Source organism: Vanacampus margaritifer, chromosome 1 (genome assembly GCF_051991255.1).
Source record: "Vanacampus margaritifer isolate UIUO_Vmar chromosome 1, RoL_Vmar_1.0, whole genome shotgun sequence".
Taxonomy (NCBI): Eukaryota; Metazoa; Chordata; class Actinopteri; order Syngnathiformes; family Syngnathidae; genus Vanacampus; species Vanacampus margaritifer.
The window spans coordinates 65,099,285-65,111,520 of NC_135432.1; the positions used below are offsets into that span (position 1 = coordinate 65,099,285).

Consider the following 12,236-nt stretch of genomic DNA (forward strand, 5'->3'; position numbering starts at 1 on the left):
TACGGAATTTTTTTTGTAGACGCCATTTTGTACGTAAAGCACACGCCATTTTGTACATTCACGCCATTTTTTACGTACACGCCATTTTTTTACGTACACGCCATTTTTTTTTAGTACAAGTCATTTTTTTACATAAACACTATTTTCCACGTATACGGAATTTTTTTATGTAGACGCCATTTTGTACGTAAAGTACACGCCATTTTGTACATTCACACCATTTTTTATGTACACGTCATTTTTTTAGTACGTCATTTTTTTACATAAACACTATTTTCCACGTATACGGAATTTCTTTATGTAGACTCCATTTTGTACGTAAAACACACGCCATTTTGTACATTCACGCCATTTTTTACGTACACGCAATTTTTTTACGTACACGGCATTCTTTTTAGTAAAAGTCATTTTTTTACATAAACACTATTTTCCACGTATACGGAATTTTTTTCTGTAGACGCCATTTTGTACATAAAGTACACGCCATTTTGTACATTCACACCATTTTTTACGTACACGTCATTTTTTTAGTACGTCATTTTTTTACATAAACACTATTTTCCACGTATACGGAATTTTTTTATGTAGACGCCATTTTGTACGTAAAGTACACGCCATTTTGTACATTCACGCCATTTTTTACGTACACGCAATTTTTTTACGTACACGCCATTTTTTTTTAGTACAAGTCATTTTTTTACATAAACACTATTTTCCCCGTATACTGAATTTTTTTATGTAGACACCATTTTGTACGTAAAACACACGCCATTTTGTACATTCACGCCATTTTTTACGTACACGCAATTTTTTTTACGTACACGCCATTTTTTTTTAGTACAAGTCATTTTTTTACATACACACTATTTTCCACGTATACGGAATTTTTTTATGTAGACACCATTTTGTACGTAAAACACACGCCATTTTGTACATTCACGCCATTTTTTACGTACACGCAATTTTTTTTACGTACACGCCATTTTTTTTTTAGTACAAGTCATTTTTTTACATACACACTATTTTCCACGTATAAGGAATTTTTTTATGTAGACGCCATTTTGTACGTAAAACACACGCCATTTTGTACATTCACGCCATTTTTTACGTACACGCATTTTTTTTTACGTACACGCCATTTTTTTACATACACACTATTTTCCACGTATACGGAATTTTTTTATGTAGACGCCATTTTGTACGTAAAACACACGCCATTTTTTACGTACACGCAATTTTCTTACGTACACGCCATTTGTTTTTAGTGCAAGTCATTTTTTTACATACACACTATTTTCCACGTATACGGAATTTTTTTCTGTAGACGCCATTTTGTACGTACATGTCATCTTTTGACGTACATGCACGCGTGCACATCCGTACAAGCAGTCAATTATGTGCAGCTTTCCTAAACGGCAGGCATGTGGCTTACAGCTGCATGTGTGTACGTGAAGGGCACCTCACAAAGAGTGTCTTGTATTTTTCAGTCGGGTGGGTGGGGGTTCATTCGGTCCTGTTGGGTCCGGTCCAGGGGGCCACGGATGGGAATGCGTGTGTGTGTGTGTGTGTGTGTGTGTGTGTCTGTCAAGGAATGCTGCTGTTTGCCGAGCACAAGGCTATCGGCGGGAGTGTGTGTTTTTGGGCCTGTGTGTGTGAGCTTCTCCTCAATGAGGACTTTCATACCCGTCGCGGCGGCGGCGGCTGAGAAGACGGGACTGAAGGAGGTCTGTCTACGCGCTACCTGTGACCTTCTCACCACACTGACACACTTAAACACACTCTACCCTTGTGTGTGTGTGTGTGTGTGTGTGTGTGTGTTGGGCCTGACTGGAAGTGAGGCGAGGTGGGGAAGGAAAGAGGGAATCATTTTGGGATGAAAGAAAGGAAAAGATGGAGGATGAAGTGAGTAATATTGCAAAGATGTGACAAATGGCTGGAAGGAAAGGCAAGTCATTCCTGAAAATAGGAACCGTAACGGATGGAGAAAATGCCTAAAAGTTATTTAGGCCTAATCTACATTTTTTAACAGTGGTTGAAACTGTTGTCAACTTGGGATTCATATTTACTATTTCTACTTTTATAGAACTTAAGAATAATAAAGAAAATGTTTATTGGGGCTGAATAATTGATTATTATATAGTGGCTAGATGTGATTAAAACATTTTTTTAAAAAAAAAATATATTGATTATTGACATACATATTAATTGATTGCTTGTCTGTTAAAAAACAAACAAACAAACACTAAAGGTGAAAACCACTAAATCCGCCTGTAACCGAGATTGCATATTCTTCACGCGTCGTACCGCCATTAAACGAAAACCGCCTGTCGTTTGTTTACTACCTGACCCGCAGGTCTATAGCTTCTTGCCTGGACATTGCAGACACTCCCCATAAATCTTCTTGGAAGTAATTAGGACACCATTGACGATAACATGGTGTAGTACCTTGACTGACCTGTGAGAGGCAGTATGGCACCACAGGGCATCCAGTCTACTTGGAAATGCAAAGAACAAGGAAGTGTAGTTGAAGAAGCTAGGTTAGCCTCAAAATCATCCCGATTCTATTGGTGTGAACTGGGTTTCAGGAATGTGAACATTTTACTGGCATACCTCTGCCAAGGCTAATAATCAAATAGAACATCTTTGGGACATTATAGGGATTATGCCACGTATCAATAGCGGACCGATACTGATCTTATTTCAGAGTGTTGTGTACTTGGTGAGGCTTTGTTCACAAATTTTTGTCATTGTGTTAAATGCAATTTTATATATCAAAAATACTAGCAAGTATCAGTGAGTACTCGAAGAGTGAATACTGAGGAAAAAAAAAAGTGGTTTCAAACATTGCAAAGTTATGCTTTTATCAATGTTAGTAGTGATTAACAGGTGTCAACTCAAATATTTTCTCAGTTGAGTCAAACTTTTTCATCTTTTAAAGGTCCTGCCGAGGTCCCCATGATGTCCCCCAACGGCTCCATCCCGCCCATCCACGTGCCCCCAGGATACATCTCACAGGTGTGTTTGCCACCACTCTCCACTTGCCTGGAGCACTCCATTTTTTAGGGTGTGGGGGGGGGGGTGCTAAACTGACTAAAGCTTGGAATCATCTGCAAAAAGCTTAACAGGAAATTGCTTCTTTTTTTCTTTTTTTTTCTAAATTATTGATGTAAGTTAGGAAAAGCACAGGGCTAAGCATGGACCCTTGAGGCACGCCATTAGAATGTAACATTACTAGCATCCCATTCATTTTCACCATGTCCTCCAAAAAAAAACAATAAAAGAAAAGGCCACATATTAAGGAGTCTTTGAATTATCCGACGACCTGGCCTTCAAATGCCACCTTTTAGGAATTGTAGGCCGCGTTCCAATATGATAAGCGTCCGCCATTGTACAGTAAGCACAGCGTTAGCGTCAGGTTAGCACCTGTTTGCTCAGCGACGAGGAATGTACAGAATGTCTGATTACCTCCTAACAAATGCCATTTACATAAGCCTGCTTTACCAGGAGGGTCAGTTAAGTCCAGTGTGTGGTCCGCATTTCGGCCACTGATAGTCAGGTCATTGGCTTGCTGTGTGTGTGTGTGTGTGGGGGGGTTAGTGTGTGTGTGTGTGTGTGTGTGTGGGTGTGTGTGTGGGTGGGCCAAGTGTGAGCGGGAAACACTGTCACTCTTACATAAACAAGCGCCTGATAAAGGAGACACACGCACACACACAGGGTGTTATTGACAGATGAACGTTTTGTACAAAAGTGTTGTCATGATGTGTACGTGTGTGTGCGTGTGTGTGTGTGTGTGTGTGTGTGTGTGTGTACTTTTCAGCTGTTTGTGTGTGTATTACCAGTAAATATTGCATGAGGTCAGGTCCACATGTAGTCATGCTGGGACTTTGGCCTGTGTAAACACTGAGCCCGAGGAGGGGGTCGTGTGCGTGTGCATGTGCGTGTGTGTGTGTGCGTGTTGGGGGGGATTTGTAGAGAGTGGGGTTCGTCTTGTTTTTCTCACCCACATCACAGGGCCCAACTGATTAATCGGCCAATATTAGCCCGTTTGAAAATAGGCATAAAATTGTTTGCTTGCCCGTTTTTGCCCCCCAGAAATGTTACACACATTAACCGACATAAACAATTAAACATAAACATACTTCCTACATCCTATTTTTCATTCATCTTGAAGTCGTTAATTTAATGTAAAAAAAAAAAATAATCTGAAAATAACAATCAATTTTAGTTGATTTTAAATTAAAAAAAAAACTATGTAAAAATTTCTTCCATCTAAAATTAACATTATGTTCACATTGAGAAACTCAATTCATTGATTACATTTTTATGGTGAAAGAAAGTCTTCAATTGAAGATAAAATAATAAACAATAACAATGCACTGAAAATAATGTCATTTCAAATAACAACAAAATTACATTAAATACAAAGTTTAATTCTTCAATTTACAATGTCGAATGCGATTTCCCTTCCTTTAAAATTAATGTAAAAATAGTTAAAATAAAATAATAATCACTTAATTCCTAATAATTTCTCAACGTAAAATGAATTAACATAATATTTTTTTAATTAGGTTTTAACAGTAACAATTGATCAATATTTCATATTTTTTTGTTTCATGTAAAAAAAAATTCATTAAAACAAATCAATGCAGAAATCACATTTGACATGTTTTCCATCTAAAATTAGATCTATACACAGTTGGTCTCTTATACTCTGCTGCCACCTGCTGGCTGTTTTTGCAATTACTACCATTGCTTTAAGCATTCTCTTCAATTCAGAGGCTGCATCAAAGCCTTAACTGTGCTCTTGCATATAAAAAAAAAAAAAAACTACGAATACATTTTTGGGAACATTGCAATATTTAAAATAGAACGTTTTTATATGTTTTTTTGTGAGCAAATGAGTTGATAAATAGATCAATATGTGAAACAAAATCATAAAAAATAATTTGGAAAAATCTAAATTTATTCTCTTTTTTTGTGTGTGTTTAAATTGGTGATCGGCTCGGAAATCCTCATCGTGTTCGATACTGTGCAATATTCGCCCGTTGACATCCCTGTGTTTCCTCCGCAGGTCCTGGAAGATACCACCGGAGTGCGCCGGGTGGTGGTAACCCCCCAATCTCCGGAATGCTATCCCCCCTCCTACTCCCCCGCCTTGTCGCCCACGCACCACCTGCCCCCCTACCTGACCCACCCCCACTTCATCCCCAACTCGCACTCGTTCTACCCGCCCGTCAGCCCCGGCGAGCTGACCCACCACCAGTACTACCAGCACCACCTCCCCCCCATGTACGGCGACCCAGGTACCGACGTCCCGAGTTTGCCGCATGAGAAGCGTGGCGGGGGTGGCTAGCTAGCAAGCGCCGCTAACGGGTGCTCTTCCTCCCCCAGAAATCATCCCGGTGTACGGCATGTCCAACTTCATCCGAGAGGAGACGTACAGTAAGCCGCAGCCCAAGAAGATCAAGGAACAGAGGCAACTGGAGCGACAGAACCGGCTCAACTCGCCACCCTCCACGCTCTACAAAGGCAGCCTGGGCTCGGCACACAACGGTTACAGGTGACCGTGCGCCCAATCTTACTTATTGTGCCCAAAGGTTTCATAGTCTAACAAGAAAAATCCAATTTGATGAAAATATGAAATGGTAAATGGAGTGCACTTTAATAGCGCTTTGTCTTCATATGTTTACGAAGCCATATTTCCTTATTTCTTTCAAACTTATTGAGTTGTCGAAGCCTACACTGGCCGTTGACGCAGCGTACCTATTTAAATAATTTTAGAAAGAGGACTAGCTGCTTAGTGTAGCTTGTTGTAGCTTTGTCTTTGCTAATGCTACGCTTGTAGCTTTATCCTTGCTAACTTCCGACCTCAAAGCGTTCGAGGAAAATGTAAACACCAAAGATGGCTAAATCCAATTAATTGTTGTTCTGGTTAACGCAGTCAGTCCAAATCACGTTGGGTTACGTAAAGTTACTTTAAAAATATATATATTATAGAGAATAAATGGATAAATATTTTTAGAATTATGTAAATGATCTATTGCATTTGTCCTCACTAATACTAACTCGATAATGCTACGCTTGTAGCTTTATTCTCGCTAATGCTACGCTTGTAGCTTCATCCTTGCTAACTTCCGACCTCAAAGCGTTCGAGGAAAATGTAAACAACAAAGATGGCTAAATCCAATTAATTGTTGTTCTGGTTAACACAGTCAGTCCAAATCACGTTGGGTTACGTAAAGTTACTTTAAAAATATATATATTATAGAGAATAAATGGATAAATATTTTTAGAATTATGTAAATGATCTATTGCATTTGTCCTCACTAATACTAAACTCGATAATGCTACGCTTGTAGCTTCATTCTCGCTAATGCTACGCTTGTAGCTTCATCCTTGCTAACTTCCGACCTCAAAGCGTTGGAGGAAAATGTCAACAACAAAGATGGCTAAATCCAATGAATTGTTGTTCTGGTTAACGCAGTCAGTCGAAATCACGATGGGTTACGTAAAGTTACTTCAAAAAAATATATATTATAGTGAATGAAAGGATAAATATTTTTAGAATTATGTAAATGATGTATTGCATTTGTCCTCACTAATACTAAACTCGCTAATGCTACGCTTGTTTGCTTCGTTCTCGCTAATGCTACGCTTGTAGCTTCATCCTTGCTATTTTCCGACCTCAAAGCGTTCGAGGAAAATAATACTAATACTCACTAATACTAAACTCGCTAATGCTACGCTGGTAGCTTCGTTCTCGCTAATGCTACGCTTGTTTGCTTCGGTCTCGCTAATGCTCCGCTTGTAGCTTCATCCTTGCTAACTTTCGACCTCAAAGCGTTCAAGGAAAATGTAAACAACAAAGATGGCTAAATCCAATTAATTGTTGTTCTGGTTAACGCAGTCAGTCCAAATCACGTTGGGTTACGTAAAGTTACTTTAAAAAAATATATATTATAGAGAATAAATGGATAAATATTTTTACAATTATGTAAATGATCTATTGCATTTGTCCTCACTAATACTAAACTCGATAATGCTACGCTTGTAGCTTCATTCTCGCTAATGCTACGCTTGTAGCTTCATCCTTGCTATTTTCCGACCTCAAAGCGTTCGAGGAAAATAATACTAATACTCACTAATACTAAACTCGCTAATGCTACGCTGGTAGCTTCGTTCTTGATAATGCTACGCTTGTTTGCTTCATTCTCGCTAATGCTCCGCTTGTAGCTTCATCCTTGCTAACTTTCGACCTCAAAGCGTTCAAGGAAAATGTCAACAACAAAGATGGCTAAATCCAATGAATTGTTGTTCTGGTTAACGCAGTCAGTCGAAATCACGATGGGTTACGTAAAGTTACTTCAAAAAAATATATATTATAGTGAATGAAAAGATAAATATTTTTAGAATTATGTAAATGATGTATTGCATTTGTCCTCACTAATACTAAACTCGCTAATGCTACGCTTGTTTGCTTCGTTCTCGCTAATGCTACGCTTGTAGCTTCATCCTTGCTATTTTCCGACCTCAAAGCGTTCGAGGAAAATAATACTAATACTCACTAATACTAAACTCGCTAATGCTACGCTGGTAGCTTCGTTCTCGCTAATGCTACGCTTGTTTGCTTCGTTCTCGCTAATGCTCCGCTTGTAGCTTCATCCTTGCTAACTTTCGACCTCAAAGCGTTCAAGGAAAATGTAAACAACAAAGATGGCTAAATCCAATTAATTATTGTTCTGGTTAACGCAGTCAGTCGAAATCACGTTGGACTCTTTTCAAATAAATTATTGTTATAATGAATAAATAGATAAGTATGTTTCTAATTATGTAAATTATGTATTGCAGCATTCATCTTTTCGAATACTAAATTCGCTAATGCTACGCTTGTAGTTTTGTCCTCGCTAATGCTAAATTTCCTAATGCTACACTAGTAGCTGCGTCATCGCTCATGCTAGACTCGCTATTGCTACGCTAGTGGCTTGGTCCTCGCTAATGCTACACTAGTCGCTTCGTCCTTGCTAATGCTATGCTCGCTAATGCTAAGCTAGTACGCTTGCTAATGCTGAGCTAGCTCGTCTAAGCTAAGAAGGCGCAAGAGGCAGTGAGCGTCCATGTTCACAAAGTCTAGATGTTGACTCAAATGGGAAAATTATCAATCGGTGTTTGTTAACAATGACCAATCCGCTATTTATTTTGAATGAAAAATATTTTTTAAATATTAATTTAAAGTCTAAAATTAAAAAAAAAACAATTCCTGTACTGTCTGACTGTCTCTTGCCGTCTGCATATACCTGCTATTATGCAAATTGTATAATACAAATGTACATGTATCCATATGTTTATAAATAGCAGCAAGTCGCACGCGCCGTCACTCGGCTCCGTGGGATCGGGCGGCAAGAAACCGGAGCGGCGACTTCGCAGCAGTCCGCGCAACGGTGAACCGGAAGCGCACACGCAAGGTAGGACAAAATCATTTCAATGTAACATTTGGGCAATGCAAAACTGATGAACATAATTTGAATTTGCTGTCCGCTAACTGCTGCTTGTTGCGGAGCGAGTTGTGCCAAAAGGACAGCGCTCGTATGTGTGTGACCGACTTGTGACCTCATTGACCCGACTCGAACACACCTTTGAATACATGAAACGCACCTTTTCTTTCATGAATGGTTGAATGCATCCCCGGGTGGGGGGGTGGCGGGGGGAGGTTTCTCTGGCTAGCCGCATAGCTGAGCCTGTCCTGGAGTGCTATCGCTTTACCCCCCCAGCCACAATACACGCCTTGTTTAGCGGGGTCGGTGGGGGTCATGGAGGTTGTTCATACCTGTGGAGTCTTGCTGGATGAAGGAAACTTTGTGACATGAAGATACCGCACTGTGTTATCACAAAGAGGTATATGCAAAAAAAAAAACTTCATTTGATTTTTCAGATCTTACCCCTAAAGTTAATACCCCTAAAAAAATCTAATTTTACAGATCTTTATACATAAAAATGTCTATGTATATATATTTTTTTAGTGTTGTTTCTTCGCTTTTGGTCAAGTCACGCCATAGCAGCTAGCTAGCACTAAGCTAACCCTTGTGAGGGTTCGCCTTCCCGTTCCAGCGTCCGAATTTGCAAGCTCCTTTTTCAAGGCCAACAGGGAAGCAACGACAATGGATGGACTTTATTTTATTATTTTATATTTATATTTTATACTTCATTATTTTTTTTAAAAAGTTTAATATAATTGTTAGCTGGCTAAACATTGCCGTACGCACGCTAGCACTTCTGGGTGTCGGGTCTCCAAACTCACATACTCGATTCAATTTTATTTATAAAGCATTTTAGGACAACTGTTGCTGTTATAATGAACATTCCAAACAATTCTAACCCTGACACACACATACACTTACACACAAACCTAGGGGGCGGGGGCGGGGGCGGGGGCGGGTCTAGCGAGGGAGATGCTGCATGCAGCTGGACTTGTGAGCCGGGAAGCCTTCTGCACGTTGACAACGCGATGTCTTAGCGTGTCGTCAGCTGTCTCGGCTCGGCCCAGCTGCGTCTCCGGGCCGTGATGGGGATCAGGCGCGCACGCACGCACGCACACACATACATGTACACGCTCATGTAATGCTGTGCAAGTGAAAACAATCAGAACATGTGGGAGTTACAGTAGTTTTGAGGCAAGGGGAGCCGGGGCATTAAGTTAAAAAAAAAAAAAAAAAAAAGATTGTTGAAGCTCGGAATAACTCTGCATAACTAAGCCTGACACAGATGTTGCAGTTACGCTTTGGGCCAGAGGTGGCAGTCGCGGGTAAAAAAGTGACAAACTGCACAAAGATCCTTTAAATAAAGGGAACAATATTAGGATTAACATTTTTCCGTATAATAATTTCAACATTTTACTGTGTTATATAAATGGCAAATTTTTATTGTGAATAAAAATAAAATATCTGTAAATTTAATCTCATTCTTAATTGGTTTATTATAAATAATGAATGAAATAATAAAATAAGAAATGTAAATAACAAATTTAACATGCATTAAAAGAACATTTTTTTAATAATTGTTGAATTAATTTTTGTAAATGGTAAACTTACTTTTAGATAATTTATTATTATTATTATTATTATTTCTTAAATAAATAATTCATATTAGAATTAATAATAGATTAGAATGAACACTTTTATATATACATTAAAATATGTTCTATTAATTAATTGGCAAATTTATTTATTTTAAATATTGATATGCATGATATGTGTTGACAAGGTTCCATGTTATGTATTTCAATAAATATTGGGTTATTGTAATTGTTTGTAAATTAAATTTAAAAATCTAATAATAAAAAGAATTTATATGGATCAAATATAAGACAATATATATACATTTACATTTTTTTTTAAATGATTTAATTTCAAAATTTAGTGTATTTATTGTAAATTGTTAATAAGTTTCCACAGTCTATTTAGAATTATTTCATTATTTATAATTAATTTTAAAAAGTACAGTTAAAATAAAAGAATAATTTGAATGATTTCACATATTTTGCCTCATTTTCTGACATTATTTTTCAACTTCATCTACAGCCGTGTGTCAACTGTGACCTTTGAAGGAGCATGAAAGGTTTGACCCCACACGGCCCATTTGTTGCGCCCTGGATGCCCTCGCCCGTACGTGGCTTCTGCCCCGGTGCCAACATTGCAACCGAGCTCTTTCCTCCAGCTCAGCAAAGGCCCCGCCCTCTTTGCCGCTCACAAGCGAGCCGAGCAGAAACAGATGTGGGCCCCGGGACTCCTCCCTGAACCCCCCCCCCCCCCTCCCTTCCTTCACCTCGTCTTCCTCCGTTTTCACTTCCGCACGGCCCACCGCAGATTCGTAAAAAACGATCGTTCAGCAGGAACATGGCCGACCGGCTCCGTCGCCAAATTGCGTGAACCGCTTGCAATATCACAATACAGGCTTCATGTACATACGTATAGTATAAAATAATATAATATCATATCATATCATATCATCTGGAGATATTTATCTATTCGACAGTTTTGGGCTCCAGAAGCTGATTGGTTAACTTTGCCGCCAAGTGACCCTGTTGCAGTGTGAAAAAAAGAAGCCAAAAAAAGTTCAGCTTTCTTTCTGTGATGTCATCTTCCTTCGCTGCACTCAAACACCTTTTGAGCAAATCATGACTCACGCTTCCATATTAACATCCATTCTTCCTCCTTCCTTGTTTGGACGTGCATCGCCATGGCGATAATCTCCTCCCGGGCCCGGTTCTCCGTGCTTCCCACGGATTCCAAATAGGGTGATGCGGAGGGGGTCGGAAGAAATGACACGGACGAGATGAGTTAATATTAAGGGGGAAAATGATGACATCATGCGTGAGGTCATACGGGGACGCCTGCTGCCGCCAATCACAGCGCGCAACTGACCCGCCGCGGGTCCGTCTGTGTCAGGCGGGTTTATGTTTTATTTCTATTATGCAAGGTGGCGCGTGTCCTGATTTAGGCTGTCCGCATCTTAACTGCTCCTTTCTTTGGGGGGCTTCTTGCACCTGCTCTGACATAACTCGGCCCGGGGCTGAGCGGGGGTCACATGGGGTTAGGTTTTCCCGGGGGAAACCCAACTCACAAGTTAAATAATAGAAAATAATCAGCTCAAAAGATTACAAATAAAATACATTTTAACAGTAAAAAGCAATAAAACTAATCAAAGATGTAAGAATGCTAATGTAAATAAAAATGCAGTATTTTTATCTATATGGGCTGTTAATATTATTAGAATAATTTCCAGGTATTGTAAGTATATGAAATAAATGGGGGGGGGGGGGGGGCTTATACTTTTGTAATTAGATTTTTCCAAATCTTGGAATTATTATTTTTTTTAAAGTAAATACTGAAGGGAAAAAAAACTGTGGTCATATAAAATAAAAAGATTTTTAATAATGTTATTAAAGAAAAAAATATAGGGATGAGCGAGTACCAACACTAGGGTATCGGTAGCGGGCCGATACCTGTCCTTATTTCAAGGTATTGGTACTTGGCCGCCATCTTGTGGCCTTTTCACCATCGGCAAGTCAAAATGAAAAATTTGAAGAAATAGAAAATAGCCATAGATATAGATGTCTTTCTTTCAAATTTTCATTATTATTTTTTTTTTTTTTTTGGGGGGGGGGGGTTGTTTATGGAAATTTTGTGTATCAAAAGTACTAGTGTATGGTTACTTGTATTGAACATTGCTTAAAAAAAAAG

The 12,236-nt window shown here is 39.0% G+C and overlaps 1 protein-coding gene across 4 annotated transcripts in view; it reads left to right on the forward strand.

Annotated features, from left to right (window-relative positions):
* fndc3ba (fibronectin type III domain containing 3Ba) overlaps nt 1-12,236 on the forward strand; it is a 94,199-nt gene that overhangs the window by 49,300 nt on the left and 32,663 nt on the right. For 2 of the 4 annotated variants that reach the window (XM_077561845.1, XM_077561854.1), the window contains exons 4-7: nt 2,939-3,015; nt 5,072-5,303; nt 5,392-5,560; nt 8,353-8,462. In XM_077561845.1, coding sequence (XP_077417971.1) covers nt 2,939-3,015; nt 5,072-5,303; nt 5,392-5,560; nt 8,353-8,462 — 588 coding nt within the window. The remainder of the gene's footprint in view (nt 1-2,938; nt 3,016-5,071; nt 5,304-5,391; nt 5,561-8,352; nt 8,463-12,236) is intronic. The other 2 variants (XM_077561860.1, XM_077561867.1) reach the window with 1 other exon arrangement.